This window comes from Colletes gigas, unplaced genomic scaffold, assembly GCF_013123115.1.
Source record: "Colletes gigas isolate AHSC1104 unplaced genomic scaffold, ASM1312311v1 Colletes_gigas_Sc00001, whole genome shotgun sequence".
In the NCBI taxonomy this organism is placed as follows: domain Eukaryota; kingdom Metazoa; phylum Arthropoda; class Insecta; order Hymenoptera; family Colletidae; genus Colletes; species Colletes gigas.
The window spans coordinates 12,207,743-12,225,760 of NW_025106630.1; the positions used below are offsets into that span (position 1 = coordinate 12,207,743).

Consider the following 18,018-nt stretch of genomic DNA (forward strand, 5'->3'; position numbering starts at 1 on the left):
GTTTGGGTCGGAATTAGAACTCGGTGAAGCTCTAAATAGGAAAGATAGGGGCATGTGCATCGTGGGATATTTCTGTGGGAGACCGGCCGAGGCTCTCGTGTTTGTTGATGATCGACTTCCGGAAAAGGGGGGTAAGCAATTGGAAACGAATCGACCACGTGTGTGTACTTTGCACCACCTGTGTATAGCGTGATGGCGATCCAAGACCCGGAACCCCGGATGGGCACAACGTTCGACCCTAGACCTTTCGAGTGATTGACTCGTCTACTTTAGGGCATCTGATCGGGCCACTAGAGCTGTCACAGAGCAGGGGAAAATGAAGGTAGATAGATAGGAAAATTGGTAGACAGTTGGATACCTGGGCAGTTAGGTAGATAGATAAGTATTTGAATAATTGGGTAGTCAGGTAGATACATAGACGATTAGATACTTAGGTAGTTAGGTAGATAGATGGGTAGCTAAATAGTTGGATAGTTAAGTAGTTAGGTAGATAGATAAACAGTTAGGTACTTAGGTAGTTTGGTAGTTAAACAGTCGAATAGCTAGGTCAGTTGAATAGTCCGGTAGATAGGTAAACAGGTAGATAAGCAAACAGATAGATAGATTGATTGATAGATAGGAAGGTAGATAGCCGAGTAGATCGATATGTAGATGGATAGATGCGCGTATGACATTGTTTATGAAGGATATCGAGCTATACGGATGCGAATTCCGTGCAGAAGGTTCGTCGAAGGCGTTTCGCGTCGAGCCGTCTAAATTCGTCGGCGGAAAGCTTCTTTCCGTTGGTTCGCGATATTTATTTATAGTAATGGCTTCCTGGTGGAAACGCCGGGGCCCGTTAAGTTCCCGCGCGATGCCACCGTCTCATTAGGACGGGGGAAACGGCCGTACGAGGTCAGCAGACGATGAAATTCCTAAACCGCGTGTTGCATAGTTCTGCAGGCCTATTTTCGTCCTGTACCGCTTGCTATTATTAGGAGCTGCTACAAGAAGGGCGGAAGAGAGAGAGAGAGAGGGGGAGAGAATCGCTAGTAAATAAGTGTCTTACGGCATGCAACACCCCTGGGTCCGCGTTAAAACGTGAGTACACGCACGTGTGCGCCGAATTTGTCCACAGATCGCGGAAACGTGGTTCGCTGGATCCAACGCCCCTTGCGAATCCACGCTACTTCAGATCGAATATCACGTCTCAATACATGTGATCAAGTGTTTCACAATATATAGTTACCCTCAAAAAAACACCTATCGAATTGAAAGATATCTATAACCTGTTATCGAGCTTCGATTTACATTTTAAAGCCCCGCGCTAGAAATTAATATTACAGCGGATGTCCATTCCGGGTTCAAAGTTCGTCCCTTTTGGTCGAAAAAACACGCGGAAAATTGAGATCGCGAGATATTTTTTCGGACAGAAAGTTAAACACGCCGGAATAACGCGACACGGAGGAAATGGGAACGATCGACGGACCGTTTCCCTACGGCGGGCGTGAAATTTTACACTGGAATATTTGTTGTTGTTAATCAGTCGCGTGCAAAAAATTACCGGACATTAAGCGTCGCGAACCGTGGTTAACGCGGCTAATGAATTTACGCGAAAATCCGGCAAATTTCGAATTCAACTCGCGCGCCACGTGCCGCGGATGAATTTGGATTCGGTGTCGCTGAACTCTATTAATTCGAGCAACGTTCCCCCAGCTGTATGCTGGAAACTTTAATGCAGAGTGTACCGAAAAAGGGGGTCACAAACTTTTTATGGCCCGTATAAACAAGTGAATTATTAAACTTCGGGCATATTTTTCTTTCCGGGCCATGCACACGCTATCGACTAACACGTTTTCGCTGGCCACGCCTATTTTTTCTGCTACGTGTTTGCACAAATTCTCCGCGAAAAATAGATACATTCGATGGTTGGAAATTATTAATAGTTTAATATGATCTGTAATTATTGTCGCTGCAAATTAAAATCAGTATCGAAAATTCTGTTGTTTCGACGAGTCTGAACACGGTGCAACGTTTAATCTCTTTGCAAATTTCAAACAGTTCTTATAAATTATCCGTTACGAGGCTTTCGTCCGATCAGCAGACTCGCGTCGTAAAAATAATCTAGAGTGCACGCACAGCACAACGTTCGTCGCGTCGTGTAAAGAAGCATTTCATAAAAATGCAAACCCTTATCGCCGACTCGGGAGGAATTGCGTGCACTTTTCGTAAAACGCCATTACCTTGATTGATTTACCGCGTATAGGGGAAAGGAAACGTTCCTCCCGAGACCTCGGTCGTAATAATTCCCGCAAAACTACCTTATAAATATTCCCGCGTCGTGGCGAGAAACAAGAAATGAAAGTGGAGGGGAAAAAGAGAACAGAAATGCCTAAATTATCATACTAAAAAATGCAACGAACCGAGCACGTTCGCGTACTGGAGCACGCGCGACAGGAACGCGTACGTGCGAGACGCCAATCACTGCTTTCTTATCTTACGCAACCGACGTTTAATAATACGTTGCCAGCGTAAAAGCACGCGACAATTCCACGGTACCGACTAGCGTGCATAACCTAGCGTAGCCACGGAAAAGTCCCTAGATACATGCCACGGTGGTTCAAATGCAAATGGAAACTCCTTTCCTTAAACTGTTAGACTTTGAGTATGAAAATAATCTCTACCAATTCTCAGTTGCTTTCTAAAAAGAGGGGGCGGTTTTTGGCTGACACAGTCGACGATTCTTGACTTATAATAGTTTCAGACACGTAAATATAGACTGATGTTTTAGAAATTCATAAACGAGCGAGGAATGCCTCGGTCTGCACATTTTCCGCGTTTCGTCCACGCATCAAACAAGAAATAGGACGACACCGGCAACCATAGAACGACGCATAGATCGATAAGCAGCGTCCAACTTTTTAACGCGCTGTTTTAAAAACGTTTTATAGTTTTAATTAAAGTAGCCGGGAACGTGTCGTCTATAAACCAAGAAAATACATAACGGACAAGGTGGTGCCAAGAGATAAATACCTGTAAGCAGAAATTTCTTTGGCAATAAGCTGTGGACTCGACTATGTTATAGTTTCGTGACTTACCTGAAACGGAAAGGAAAGATCGAATTAGTGACAAATAACGATAATAAACTTTGAAGTGATGTGTTAAAATGTGGTTCTTCCTTTTCAACGTAAATAACATTTACCAATTCTGTAACTTGAAACATGGAATCTGAGATCTGTCGAGTCGATGGGTTCACTGAATCTTGTGTTAGTTTTGTCTCGTGGTGTAGCTTTTCCCCTAGTTGCGAGGGACAGCCTGTATACCTAGTGACTTTGGATACAGGCACGAAGTGCGCCGCGCTATCGATCGCGGTCGCCTCGGGAATGTCTCCAGGGAGGACCCCGCAGGACACGTGAGTTACCCTCTTGTACCGAGTGGATCCGAATCGTGACGAGCAGCGCCGAAGACGAGCCACCTTAGCCCAGCGATTGGTCGACAGAAATTTCTCTAACGAGCACTACGACCCCGTTACGCGGGAAATTGTTTCTAGACGGGTTGGAATTAACTTCTGATTGAGAGAAAAGACGAACGGTAGCGGGCCAAACGATCCAATAAAAAAAAAAACAAGAATCCTCTTATCTATATTCTACAGGATTGGACGCCTTAATTGTTAATCGACCCTCGCGCGAGTGGCCATTATCTAAGAAAACGTAAATTTCCTATAACGAGGAACGCTGGCTCGTGTCTGAAAGACGCACACATCTTTGAAATTTATCCTATATCCGTTAGAATGAACTAGGCCGAGGGGATGAAAGTATAGTATAAGTGGAATCTGTGATGACATGCAGAGTGTCCATTATCTAATGGAAAACGTAAGTTCTCTATAGCAAGAACGGCTCGCTGTAACTTGAGCTTCAAAAATTTATACGTCTTTGAAATTTATCCTGCACGCGTTAGGGTGACCCAATAAACTGAATCGAGGGGCTGAAAGTGTACACGGCGTTCCACATTTTTGCCCCCACCCCCCCCCCACCCCCCACCCCCCGCGTCGGAGCAGCTTATTCCACGAGTGAAAATACAAGTTTGGCGCGTTAAAGACGCATTGTTATTACCGTCAGGGACGTGGATATCTTTGAAACGCGCGATCTAGAGAAGCAAATGTATGTTAAAAAAGATGTCCAGCTCAGGCAACTATTGACAAATGGAAAAAAGTTTTTCTAGCGAGTATAACAAGACTGTAACGTGCGCGTATCGATTTACGAGTCTTCAGAACGTATTCTATATGCGTTTAAATTGCCCTAGCAAATAATTCGAGGGGATAAAAGCATGACATAAGAGGGTGCCTATTCTGATGATATGTAACTTGTCGGGATAAAAGGTATCGACCATTAAGAGTGAACTTCTATAGCGAGTGCAAGAATATTTACCTATCTACCTAGAATACACAACCGAGAACTTGGATATCTTACACCTATAAATATAAAAGTAAACTGGTAACTGAATTTGAGGGGGGGTGAAATACAAAGGGATAGTTAGAGTACTAAAAATATCTACCCGTCGTTAAGAATACCGAATTTTTATAGCGAAACGAGACACGTGTGTCGGTGGTATAGATATTAAAAGATCCAAAAAATCACGAGTGGATCTGAAATTTGTATTCCTCGTTCCGGAATGAAATTCGCCCAACTTCGGTAACGTCTCGCGAGAAGAACGACGGTCCGCGATAAAAATAAGTTGGGAAAACGCTGAACCGAGAACTCCGTTCAAAAATGTTAAGGGACGTAAGGATCGAGGTTTCCCGACTCCATAACCGAAAATTCTATCTTCCCCGTCTATTCAGAGTTTTCCATCAAGGATTCCACGAGCCCCGACAAGCCCGCGAAAGCTCTGCACGCACGGATGGCAAATATTTGCGGAAAGTTCAACGGTATTTGCGAAAACTTTTACGATTCCCGGGGCTGGTTCTCGTTGTTTCAGAGCCGTGGGTGGGCGGGTGGATGAGAGGGAGGATGGAAGAGGGCGGTCGATCGAAAATTGAAAATATACAAAGGGACGAGGGAGAGGGGGAGAGGGGGGGGAGGTGGGGGGCCTGTTATTCTCGACGCCAAACCGATCGACTGAAACAGCACGGGTAAGTATGCACTCCGGCGCATAATAATTAGGAGGTATTAACGAGCGCGTTAATTAATCGTGCGAACGACGGCGCACGGTCAACGACCGGCCCGCAAAATCTCATTAAACGCGCGACCGGTCGAATCGAGGCGCCCCCCCAACGTTGCATCGGATTCAACCCCCATCCACCGCCTCTCAACTCCACCCTCTCGGATATTACGAACGAATTCAACTTCGCCGAGATCAATTTTCCCGGCCAGCCCCGAAACATCCTAATATTCGGGCACTCCGGAGCCAACAGGATCGCGTTCTCGCCTCGTCGATCGATTCTCTATCCGCCGCTTATCGAGACGCTGATAAGATTTCGTTCGCACCCCGATTTTATACTTCTTCCCGACTGCTTCCTCCCTCTCTACTCCGCATGGAAACTCTCATCCTTTGCACGACAAATTAACCCTTTTCGAAATCAAACCCACCTTGGCGAACGTCTTCCAAAGTAAACACGAAAATACTCAATTTCCAGTTGAGAAACTTACGTAGGAAACCAAGTTTTATTATCGTTATGTTAATATAATTTACCGAGAAATCACCGGTTTGAAGTGATAGTCTGGCAAGAATCCGGACGGTCGATGAACCGATGAGCTTTCACGGCGAAACGCAATATTCGCGATGAAAGTTCTGCATAACGACGACTTTAAAACGTTCAATATTGCGCAATTGGAAATCGCGGAGCGTGAAGAAGCGACGTCGACGGTGGCCCGATGGTCCGTCGTTAATTACACGATGAAAGAGCCCGACGAACACGGGGCTGCCCGGACGAAATTTTACGAGGCGTAAACGCTGAAGTTCAACGAGGCAAAAATTACGCTCGCAGCATCCGCTTCCCAGACACCCGACGCCCGCGACTACCGATCGCGCTCGAGGATCCTCCAGATTTTTTTTAAACAATTTCGGTTAAACAGATTCTCGAAAATAAAGACGCTTAACCGAGGACAATTATAATTTTAATTCGCCACGGTCCGACGAGCGATTATTCCCTCGTTCCTATCGTCGATCGTCAACGGATAACGAAATAATGCTCGATAAATATAGAAATACGCAAGGTGAATTTATCCGAGGCATAACGGGACGAAAAATAAATTTAAAAACTGACGATTGATGGGGCAAAGACAGAGGATTTAAATATAGCCTGTCTTCCGGAAGATGGAACATTGGAACGTTTATCCAATAATTGTTGGGTTAAATATCGGAACGGAAAGAGATAGAACGTGGACTTATTCTTACGAAAATGATGCAAAGATACGATGTAAATACAGAGGATAAATATTCAGTTCGATGTGAATTTATAAATGCTGCAAAGGAATTGAATATATTTTGTTACGTGGACTCGCCGCTACTCGTTTAAAATTGTATCTTCTAAATTCTGTGTTGGTAATAACGGGTTGCATCCATTAGCGCAATTACGAATTATACAACTCCATTTAAGAAAGTGTGTATCACCTTCGAGTCCATCTGCATTCTACACACCAGGTTATGAGTAATTCGCATTAAGAGATTAAAAGAACCATCTTGTATACGTCGTTACCATACCATAAACGGGGGATAAAAAGATGTAACTGCACTCTACGATAATTAAAACAGACGAAGAAACGACGATATAAAGTAAACGCCGAATCTAATTATGAATTTTAAGTAACGGAAGCTTATATAAAATTAATTCCTCAAAGAAATCCAAGTTGGTATATATTTTTCATTTCTCGTACGAATAAATTTAAATTAAAGTAGCATACGATCGAAAAATGATTTGAAATTAAATCGTACGTCAAGGGGTTAAATAACATCTACTATTCGTAGAAACATAGATCGTGTTGAAGCGTAGCACACCCCTAAATCGGTATCGTTGATCAAAAAGTTAGGGGAGCTTCGTGGATGGAAGGTGTTTCTCCAATCTGGGGACAAACGAAAAGAAATTAAAATGGAGTTTTTGGTCAAGCGATTCAACGGCGATCGTCGGTAGTCTCTCGAAGGCAGAGTTCCCGTCGCGCGACGCCATTAGTCAGACGCTTTCACGCGGCGTCGGCGTCGGCGTCGCGTTATGAATTTTCGTTTTTCTTTATTCCGCGCATTACCATGCGCCGTTGTCCCCTTTTTACCCTAGCGTGCTCGCCGTCGAGCGGCGAAATTACCTCGTAAAGCAGAAAAGCCCTGCGAGCGGTAACGGCTGGTAAAAATGTCGTCTTTAAGGCCCGTAAAAACTAAAGACGCCTCGTAATTCCAGCAATTGCTTCTCCTAAAGGGCGCCGGACGACGCAGTCGTTGGGAAGAACAAACCGGATGGCCCCGACGCGAACGAGAGGAATCAAGCCTCCGCCCGAGAATTACAGAAATTCTTGCGAAATTGCCACGAAACGCGCCGGATCGGTTTATATTTGAAACGCGCGGGACCATGGATTTTAAAGAATAGAGATGACGGAAGCGTAAGTCCAACAGGAAAGCAGAGGATTCTCTCGGGGTTTCTCAAAATTCGTCTCTCTAGCTTTCACGCAACTTTATACATGTTTTCTTTACCAACTTCTGAAGCAAACTTTGCAATTGTGAAATAATTCTTTTATGAAGCTTTAAAGGAAAGAATACCATCGTTAAATCTTCCCCATGTTAAACTCTGCAAATAATCACGAGCATCGAAACGAAGAAGTCACGGCTGGGGCGGGCGAATTTCATTTTCGAAAAAGATTCCATCCACGGTTCGCTTCATCATCATCTATCAAAAGTTGTTCCAATTTATCTACCAGCCGACAGAAGCTAAGATCCGACGAAACCGATGTTGTTACTTCCAAGATGATTAACGGACATCTTGGAAAGCTTTCGACACGCAAGCTGTAGAAACACGTGGCGAAGGTACAGGATTCTCAACACCTTAAATATTCTCCAAACTTTTAAATTACCGTCTACGAATTAACCAACGTTGAGACCGAGGAAACGTAGAAACCATTATGAATATGCAGAAGCCTGTCGAGTCTACGTTAGGTATAGTTGTGTCTATGGTAGGTTTTAAGTTAAGTACTCTGTAATTAGGTCTATTCTAGAATCCAAGTTAGGTAGTGAATAGTTAAATCCAGACAGTTTCGCTGGTAGGTCTTCCTATACTTAAAATACACTTTCCTGCCACTGGATTAGAACTATGGTAACCAGATTAAGATTGGATTAAGACGAATTTGAATTTCCTATGTCTTGGAACAGTTACGAGGTAAGGCTGAATCTAAGTTTAGGTAGAACTTACCAGACGCGGAGCAGATTTTGCTAATATTGGATTAGGTCTACGTCGGACCAAGCCAAGATAGGGGTTTAAGCAAATTTAAATTTTGGTCTGGGCGAGATAGAAAGGGTCGGGCGCGAGTCTTATTAGGGGATCGCGGTTAGGGAGGCTCCTGATCGATGAAGAATGCGGCGGAGACCTAAGAATTAATGCAGGGTGGCTCTGCCAGACTCGAGGAAACGGATCGTCCGACAGCTCGTACTCCTTTAGCTCCTAGCATTAGATAGCTTTGGCACGTCTCCAATGATAGTCCTTCCCCGTGAGTAGTTTCCCATCCCTCGTACAGTCTGGGTATAAAAAAGGGGCGAAGCATCCGACGATTGGAATAAAAGATGCGCGGTTAACGCTTTCTAGGCGAAGACTCCTGACTGCAGGCTCTGCTGGCCGAGTCGGGGGATGCGCCAATTTCAACCCCCTACTCCGTAAATGCTAACTAACGAATAGCTCCGACCAGCTACGAATTGAGCCCTCAAAAATTTACGTCGTCGATTTGTCTCGTAGAAATACGGCGCGGGAACTTTCGTTGGAGTTGACGCGAACGAAGATTTGTCTAAAGATTTAAATTCTGCACTGGGACGAAATAGATAAAGTAGATTAAGAAGGGTTGACCGTGGTCCAGAAAAAGGGTTCCCTCGTTTTATAAAGCTCCTCGAATTGCCCGTTGGGGGAGAACAACGGAAAACAGGACTAACAACGAAAATCCCTGTTTTAAAGGTCGTTAACGTCGAGTGTGGCGGCAATAATCCTTGCAAATCCAGCAATTTGCCGTTCAACAGGTACGCAGAGCTGTCGCTAAGCGACGAAGAAGACTGGATACGTCGAGGGTTAGGTTTTATCGTTAAACGGCAGAACGAATCAACAATTACCTTCTCGATAATTCCGGATCGCGACGATTGAAAACGGAAACACGGTCGAGTGTCGTAAATTGTCGCGGGAGGGGAGGGACTTTTCATGAAGTCGTAAAGAAGGATGAATCGACGTTTCCACTTTGGAAAAGCGTCGATCGATCGGTTTGGGGATCGACTTGCTTCCCGGTGCGTTTTATCTAGGAAGTTCCGAATACGCCAACCGGTAATAAAAACACCGTAAAATCTGCCTCGATAACTTCTACTCGATATCGATTTATCCACCGTTTTGCAACGACGCGTGCAACGATAAAGGACGCCGCTATGGAAAGAACGATCGAGATCGAGGAATCCTTCGTGGATCTATTCCTTCGTGGAATTCCTGGATTCGCAACAGAATAAAAATATAATATAATTTAATTGAAAGAAAATTCTAAACTGCTTTGTACAACGAAACGAAGTCGAAGAAAGCGATAACAGGTTTGTTGAAACACAACGATGTATGAACAGATCGGTAATATTTATCTAATCTGTTTACCCAAGCTGTGTTTACTATCTGACTGTGTTTACTATTTAGCTAGTGCTGAACGCGATCTTCCAACGGAGTCGAGTCTGCATTGGCAATTACCACCGACGTTTCGAAAACCAGCCGAAATTACCATTCTCCTCGAGGCTCTTGCAATTTTTAAATTAATCAATTTTTATTTCAGAATTCAGACCTTTAGAAGCATAAAAGTTGCGTTCGTACATGGTATACGATAATGGTAATTTCGAATGAGATAGTTTTCGAAACTCTGAAAGCTTCCTGTAATTAAACGGCGGAATATTCAAGCAGGAAGTCGCCATTCGAAACGTGTCGATTAATAGAGACGGTGCCCCGCGTGTTTTCTAGCTCGATTATCTCGAGAACAGAGCCTCGTACGAGAAAATGTTGTTCTACATTTTCGACTTATATTTAGCCGAAGAATCGTTCCCTCTTCGATTCTACCGCGAATTACGGAACTGTGTATGTCACGCGGCCAAATTTAGGTTCCTTAAATCTCCAAATTTACGAGACTCGACACGTTTCGGTCAACTTTAACCCCTTGGCTACACAGCTTAACAAAGGATTACTATTTATTAAAAAATCGAATATTTCCATGTTCCAAGCTAGGATAAATCGTATCCCAAACAAGTTTCCAGCCCGATTGGCTCGTAAACGATCGTGGGAAAGGTTCTACCGTGTGTATTCGATTCATTTTTTACCATAAAATCGAACGTTGCATCCGCGAGCAATAAAATCCGGTTTCCATCGAAATCGCGTTTCCGCGATGCTCGCGGAAGACGCAATTCCCTTCGTCGCCCGGGCAAACTTCGCGGAAATCTTTGTTCCGTCGGGGAAATCTCCTCCGCGAGCCGGGAAAGCTCGAAGAGCTCGTTGAAAAACGCACACGCTCGAGGATCGAGGCGGCCGCGCAAAGCGGAAAGCTACGATTCGAGGAACACGGTACTTCGTACCGGGAATTGGCGTTTCCCTCGCGGTTTTCGATAGAGCCAATATTTACCCACGGTCTTAATGTCAGCGTAGGCCGTTGCCAAAACTAACATACGAATCGGTTTGGCCGTAAGCACCCAGCGCCAAGGCGATTCGACGATCGAATTCGGACCACGGATATAGATCCCGCGATCGCGGACGATCAACCACCGCCGAAACCGAATTTCCCCCGTCGATTTCCAGGCAAAATAAAGACCGTGAACGCCCCCCGGCGTCTTCGTGCCGCGAATTTTATGCGATCTCGACGCGCAATTTCCTCGCGGCCGTTCCACCCGCATGCATTATTTATTCCCCGACCTTTCCGGGCCGCCAAAAATTTTCCCCGACCGGCTTGCGAAGAATCGAACACAGTTGCACCGAGTTTCGCTTCGACTTTGCTTCGGAACTCTTAATAAAATTAAATTGGAAGAATTCTTATGCTTGTTGATGCTGATTTATGAGAAATCAGTAGGGTCAGTTGCCCTTATATGGACTTATAAAATGTTTCTACAAACAAATGAAACTTGTGTGTAAAGAAAAGTATTCCTAATCCCGAAGAAGAGACGTGTTCGATATATCGAACGTTGCAGAAATGACCAACGCTTTAAAAAAATGTACGAACAACAACGAAGCGACGAAGTGTGGACTGTTTGGGCGCAGCAAAGTCGGCGAGGATTTCGCGAGCGACAATTAAATCGTCGTCGACGAGGGGTCGCGTGTCGGTGGGCGCATAAATTTCACCAGGCAGGACGAGTGCGATCGATCTTCCCCCCTGCGCGAGAATGTCTGTTTACATGTCCGCATTTACATCGATCATACACGCCGGGCGTTCCGTGGTCTCGGATTACGGTCGTTCGCCAACAAACAAACATATCCGTCCGTGCTTCGATACCGATATTCGGCCGCGTATCAGCGACCGATTACAATTACGCCGCGGCACGTGAATCGCGGCTCCGAAGCTGTATTTCCGGCGAACGATCTCGCCCTCCTTTCGATCCGCCTCGCTGCTCGAGAACTCATCAATCATCCGGGCAGCTTCGTTTCCCGGTTACGATGCCCTCCTCGATTCTCTTTCAACGCAACGACCGAACGAAAGAAAGAGAGTGAACTACGGTCGGGTCATCTTCCGTGCAACAACCCGCGACTTGGAACGCGATTTGTCCGAGTCGCGACCCCAAGCTGGCCCAGAATCGAACGAAATCGAAGCTAATCCGACTGAAAGGCGAATCTGACTTTTTCACTAGTCTAGTTCCTCGTGTGATGTCACTTCTGCGAAGTAAACGTTTCGTTTCAAAGTCTCCCGCGCGTAGAAATCAAGTAACGTTGTAACAAAGCGTTTAATCGCCGAACTTTGTATAAAATTCCCCGCCCCCTGCCCTCGTCGACTCTAGATTAAATTCTAGTAGTTTGACGGAACCCTGTGTATCGGGATTATGTCCGTAATAGGACAGACACAGAAGCAGGTCGGTAGGAATTGAAAGGAACGGTCGTCCAAAGCGGATTTCACAATCCGACACCTCGATCGGCGAAGAACTTTATTAATTTCGCGACCGAATCGATCGCGGTAATCGAATCGAAGGGAGAAGTTACAACTAGCGTAATACGTTACGTTGCAACGCGACGAATAATTACGTTACGATCAATCGGCAGATTAAACCGTAGACACGACGAACCGTCATCCGGGACGTTTCGTTTCGCTGCTGATCGTTTACAGCCGCGTGACAAAGAAGCGAAACTTTATCGAGTACGAGATTAAATTAAACGTCCGGGGTAATTAAATTACAAGGGCAAAGGAGGACCAATAAGCTAGAAAATAACAACAAAACGCGGTGCAGGGAACGACGGTCGACCAGGGTTGAAAAATAAAATCGATAGCTACCCCGTTATCGAGCAACGCCGTTCGATCCGTTTTATTTTTCTTTATAAATTTTCCAGCGACACTTTATCGCGCGTTGAAACCGACATATATTTTTAGTCGTGCCGTGACGCACAGAAAACACACTTCTGCACCCTCGACGATAAATCACGCAAGAGACCTCATCGTAAATTCTCCAGTCTCGCCTCTAGAACGTTACAAGAAAACCAAGAATTTCCCATAACCGTTCGAGATTCCCGCTTAACTATAAATCCAGCCCCCCCCCCCATCCCCCATCCCCCATCCCCCGGAAACTGAAATCTCCAGTATTCTCCAGTCGTCCGATATATTGTGGGGGAGAAAGAGAAGTCAATCCCGGAAGGAGTTAGGGTCGCGTTGGGTCAGACGCCTCGCGAACCCCGATGCCAGCAAAAATTACCTTATTTCTGTTGAAGGGATCAATTCGAAGCTATTTTCGCTCAAAAAAAAAATACTGTGAATGTTCTAAACATCGATATGAAACAATCCACGGCTGGTTTTCTAAAAGAGATTAAAACTGGCCGTTTTCTCAACACCGAAATAAAACTATAGCAAGACTACCTGTTAAAGCTCGTGGATAAGTAAAGGATTATCTGTTAGACGAACGAAACTGAGCGGTCATCGACCATGGACGAAAATTTCCGAGGTATCGCGGCGAGGATCGTTAATCAAATCCGGGCCGGAAGTAGCGTCGCGTCGATCAACATCGCGAAACGACCGGCTGGAAGATGGCGAGCGGGGGCGGCTGGTTCTTGGTCGTATCTTCGTGGAGTTCGATGCGAAATCGATAGACGGTAAGAGGCGATCCGTCGGTTCCTTGCGAGCCGCGAGCGAGATGCCAGCGCAGAACGTTGAATTATTCAACGAGGAGGCGAGGAAAATGTTTTGATTATGCCGGGCCACGGACGCCACACGCACACGCGTGCGTTCTACGATCTCGCGCGTACGCAACCTTTCCCCTCGGTTTGCCCAGCCCTTCCGAAATTATTCGGATATCCGAATAATTAACGAAAATAGCATCGACGGCGACTTTGCGTGCCGAGCGACGCTACCGTTCTACTCCTAATTTTGGTTTATTGCCGCGGCTTTCCTCGTCGGGTGATTCAGCAATGGCGCTCGGAAATTCGTGCAACCGCCGTTCAACCACTCCAGAATTTGTTTATTTATTTACCGAGAGGAACGGAAGCGTCACGAACGATTTACACAGCGCGGAGTTGCCATCGAATCGATGGAATCTCTATGAAAAGTGATAGTCAACTTGCGTGTTTCATTTTCTTCCCTCGATTCGATCAACTATAAATTGCGGTGACCGTCGGTGGAACAACCGCTGGAAATATCGTTTCGATAGTCGAACGGCGCCGAAATTATTCGGAATTCAAACGTCGGGTGCCGTTTTCGTGCGCTCGAAAACAAACGGGAATCGTCCGTGCGTGTTTACAAGCGCGAACAATATTCTAAATCAGACGACCCTAATTGCGAGTCCGTGGTTCGAATTAGATTCGGTCGGTTCCGGTGGCTGAATGGAACGCGCGTGCAACCGGAAACGGTTACCTCGGAATCGTCCTTGCCGTTTTCATCCTCGAGAAACAAACCTACTCGCGATTAACCCCTTCGATTCCACCATAACCGTTTGCTCGGACCTCTTAAGAGAGCAATCCTGTGAAAATCAACTACCAGTCATTCTTAAGATAAAATTTCATACAGGGAGAGAATGTTAGGTTCGTACAATTGGAAAAATCAGCGAAACTGCCTGTTTTTTATTCACAAATGATACGAGTTTATATTTCTTTATGGGGAAAAATATGTTTGGAGAAAAATTCAGGAAAAGACGACTCCTTCCAGCGTCCTATATTAGAAGACCTCCTTGAGCAACCGTTTAAACTAAAGTTTCCATAAATTGCTACCGGTTTGGAAGCACTAAAAATCGGAAACAGATATCGGGTAGACCAATGGTGCTTCCCAATGGTCGATAAAACGAAACACACTATAAATATCACCCTTGTAAAATTGACATTTCGTAAAATGGTCCATTTCACGATTCGGAGAACTGCTATCGTCGATCGAGTGACTAAAATCAGAAGAAAAGAAAGTCTTTTATTGATCAAAAATTGCAACAATCTCTACAAACATTTATATCCATTTATTCGCAAGTAACGTTCAGATTGAAAACTGAGCGAGCAGATAAGTCTAGGTTGAGAACGATTGTTGTGTAAAAACATCGACCTCTGTAAAGTGCGATGTTATTGCGTGCTCGGTAGACATTGAACTATCGTGTAAGATTTACAATATCAAATAAACACGTGGAACAGAAGGTTACAGATTTCCATTCGAACGTGTAATTTCATCGTTCCACACCGCAGGACTGAAAATATCGAAAAGAGCGATCAACAAATTTTATAAAAATTATTTTTAAAAACATTTGGAAAGTATGGTGGGGTTCGCAAGTCTTTGTCGTTGTAAAAATGAGCACAAAGAGGTTTTGAGAAAGGGGAAATATGCGAGATGTTTATCGTTGGAAGCAGAGAACTAATGACGTAATGCGGAAACGCGGCCAGTAACGAGAAACAAACAAATGAGGGGGCCCGTGGTCGTAGCGAGCAGGTGACACTGTGTGTAACGCGTGCTCTACGCGTGCTCTACGCGTGCTCTACGCTCCGTGTTTATCGACCGTGGCACAAACTCACCAAAAAAGACGCGGGGTGTGGTCAGAAATTTTCCTTCTGTCCCGTGTTGCAGGGTTCGCGGCCGAAGAAATTCCTCGGTTTCCGAGACGAGGTCACTCGAGGTCACGGGTGACACGAGACCGATATCCATGCCCTCCTAGGACACCTATAGAACACGAAACTCGCGACGAATAGCGAGCCGCGTGTGTTATTGACGTTGTATTTCCAGCAAATCGATTCGTATCAAACGACAATCGAAATCCGTTACAACGATAACGTTTAACCGAAAAGACTTTGCATCCAGATAATAATTATTTAGCGTTATCGAGGTTACTGAACGAGTGACACCGAGAGCGAATAAAAACGTGTCACAGAGTCAGAAAACTTCGTATTTCTAATTGCATTTTTCGCTTAAATGATATCAACTTTCTGGCTCGTGACCCTGTATAATCAAAACGACGGAATCGATCGAACGATAAACGCATCGGGGAAAGTAGAGAACCGTACCATAAGGAAAACAAAGCGCTGGCGAGATCTAGTGACTTTTAGGGAGAACGTCATGCAAGGCTGCAACCACCTGCCGTCGCTGAACTAGGAATGGGAGAATGTCGAGGGGCCGGCCGAGCAAAGGATGAAATCGTAAGAAAGCCGCGTTAAAGGGAAACGAGAGGTAAGGAAGACGGAAGGAACGAAGGTGCTGGTGGAAGAGAAAGATGGAGAGAGAGACAGTGCGAGAAAGAGGTCGAAGGAGGGGGATGAAGGTAAAAAGCGGCGCGACGACATCGTATTGATTTGATGACAGATCCGCGTACGATGCGGATACCTCGTTTTCGACGGTGTGACCACCACGACGGCACAACGCACGGATAGCAAGCGCCCTGACGCTTTATATATAGAGGCTGAGCCACGAGCAGACAGGCCGTGCCGCTTAAATATAGACGAAATGCAACGGGGTGTCTCCCGCGTGAGCAAAAGACACGGACGGGAACGAGCGAGGCGACGAGATCGCGACGAGAAAGGCGGATAGAAAGAGAACGATAAACCGTCAGAGTGGGGTAACGGGTAGAGAAGAAAGAGGCCCCGCATACGTAGAGAATAATCATGGCCGACGACACGGCGTCGTCTGCTAGGAACACCACCGAACGGATTTTCGTTCGATCGCACGCGTGTTCGTGTTGCACGACACGAAGAATGCATGACGTGGGACGAGCCGTCGATGACACTAGATACGCCTCGACGCACGAAACTCTCGTGACACTCGAGTTCGCGCGTAATAAAAACACGACACGGGACAGAGGACAGGTGCACAAGTACGCGCGAACGAGAAAGAACGACAGACAGAAACATCAGAGAGAGAGGGATGGGAACGTGTGTGTACACGGAGCCAAGAGAAACGAAAGAACGGTCGCGACACGCGGTCGCGTTAACCGATCTCTCTTTTTCGTTTTTTCGTTCTCCCGCGTTCGTTCGTGTTTCGTCCGATCGCGTATACAACGATTTTCTGTTACTTACTTGCCCAGTTCCTCCTTGAGATCATAGTTGTCACTGAACCTCGTGCAAGCGGTCGGAGTAGCCATGCCGAGGTATCGCGATTATTTACCGCACTAACCGAGGAACGTAAGCGCGAGAGCCACTGCCGGCCGCCACTACCGCACACGCTAGGGGAAACTTCGCAGGTCGAATTCGATCAATAGAGGGGAACCGCCGCGGCGCTGGTAGAACACCGGGTAACCGTCGCGAGGGAGGGAGGGTCGTCGGGCCGGGCAGAGGGGAGGTGGTTCTGTCCGCGGGATCCGTCCGCGTTACCGTGGCACCGACGGTGGGGCAAATCGCGGTCGTGCCAGCAAATATTTGCGGGCAACGACAACCGTATCCTTTCCACGACGCGTCCGCACTGCTCGCCGGCAGACCGTCGACTGACTCGCGTAGTGGTGGTACCCTTTGGTCTAGCGATGGCGCAGACGGTGTTCTCGAGTGCCGCTACCGCCGGCAATGGCGACGTCGACGACAACCACGACGCGTATAGGTACCTGGTAACGGTGGTCAACACCGATACCACCGCCGGCAGGGCTGACGATAGCGCTCCGCTACCGACCCGTTCAAGCGCAGCCAACCTGCGCGAAATAACCCAAGGGGATCGAGGCAACGCATTTAAATTTAGCACCTGGAATTACGCTCGATCACGCGGCTAAACTTTTCAAGATCACGCTTCACAGTACAATTTACTTTCCGTTCCGTATTTTCTATTAGCTTCTTCTAACCTCTCTTTTTTCCCCTTTTCTTTTCCTTTCTTGTTCTCTTTATTTTCGACGAGGGCTCTCTTGCAAGGGCGTACCGTGCTTTCGATCGAAAAACGACCGACGTATATATTCCGCGCGAAACGGTGATTCGTTCGCGAATCGTTCGGGATATCGAGCTAACGAGCGTCGTCGTCGTCGTCGTTTCTCCCTGCGTCCTCGCGACCTCGGTCACCGAAAGCAGTTACGAACCGTCCCTGGTTAGAAGGGATACCGTGCACTGACTCGATTCCGCATGTCCGACATAAACACGAGATTTACTACTGGCGCATACGCCGACCGAACGTAGCTTCGGTATCACTTCGATCGGCTTTTTGGCGCACGTCCAATTAGAACGATACACCGAGCATAGATCTCGAGAAATTAAAAGACGAACAATACACGCACGATATATGAGGT

At 46.2% G+C, this 18,018-nt stretch overlaps 1 protein-coding gene across 7 annotated transcripts in view; it reads right to left on the minus strand.

Moving 5' to 3' along the window:
• Nucleotides 1–17,513, minus strand: part of LOC122396323 (calcium/calmodulin-dependent protein kinase type II alpha chain) — a 127,999-nt gene extending 110,486 nt beyond the window's left edge. For 3 of the 7 annotated variants that reach the window (XM_043394634.1, XM_043394642.1, XM_043394652.1), the window contains exon 1: nucleotides 16,835–17,510. In XM_043394634.1, coding sequence (XP_043250569.1) covers nucleotides 16,835–16,899 — 65 coding nt within the window. In that variant the 5' untranslated portion in view covers nucleotides 16,900–17,510. Of the gene's footprint in view, nucleotides 1–16,834 lie in introns of all 7 variants that reach the window. The other 4 variants (XM_043394617.1, XM_043394626.1, XM_043394667.1 and 1 more) reach the window with 4 other exon arrangements.
• Nucleotides 17,514–18,018: the final 505 nt, after the last annotated feature.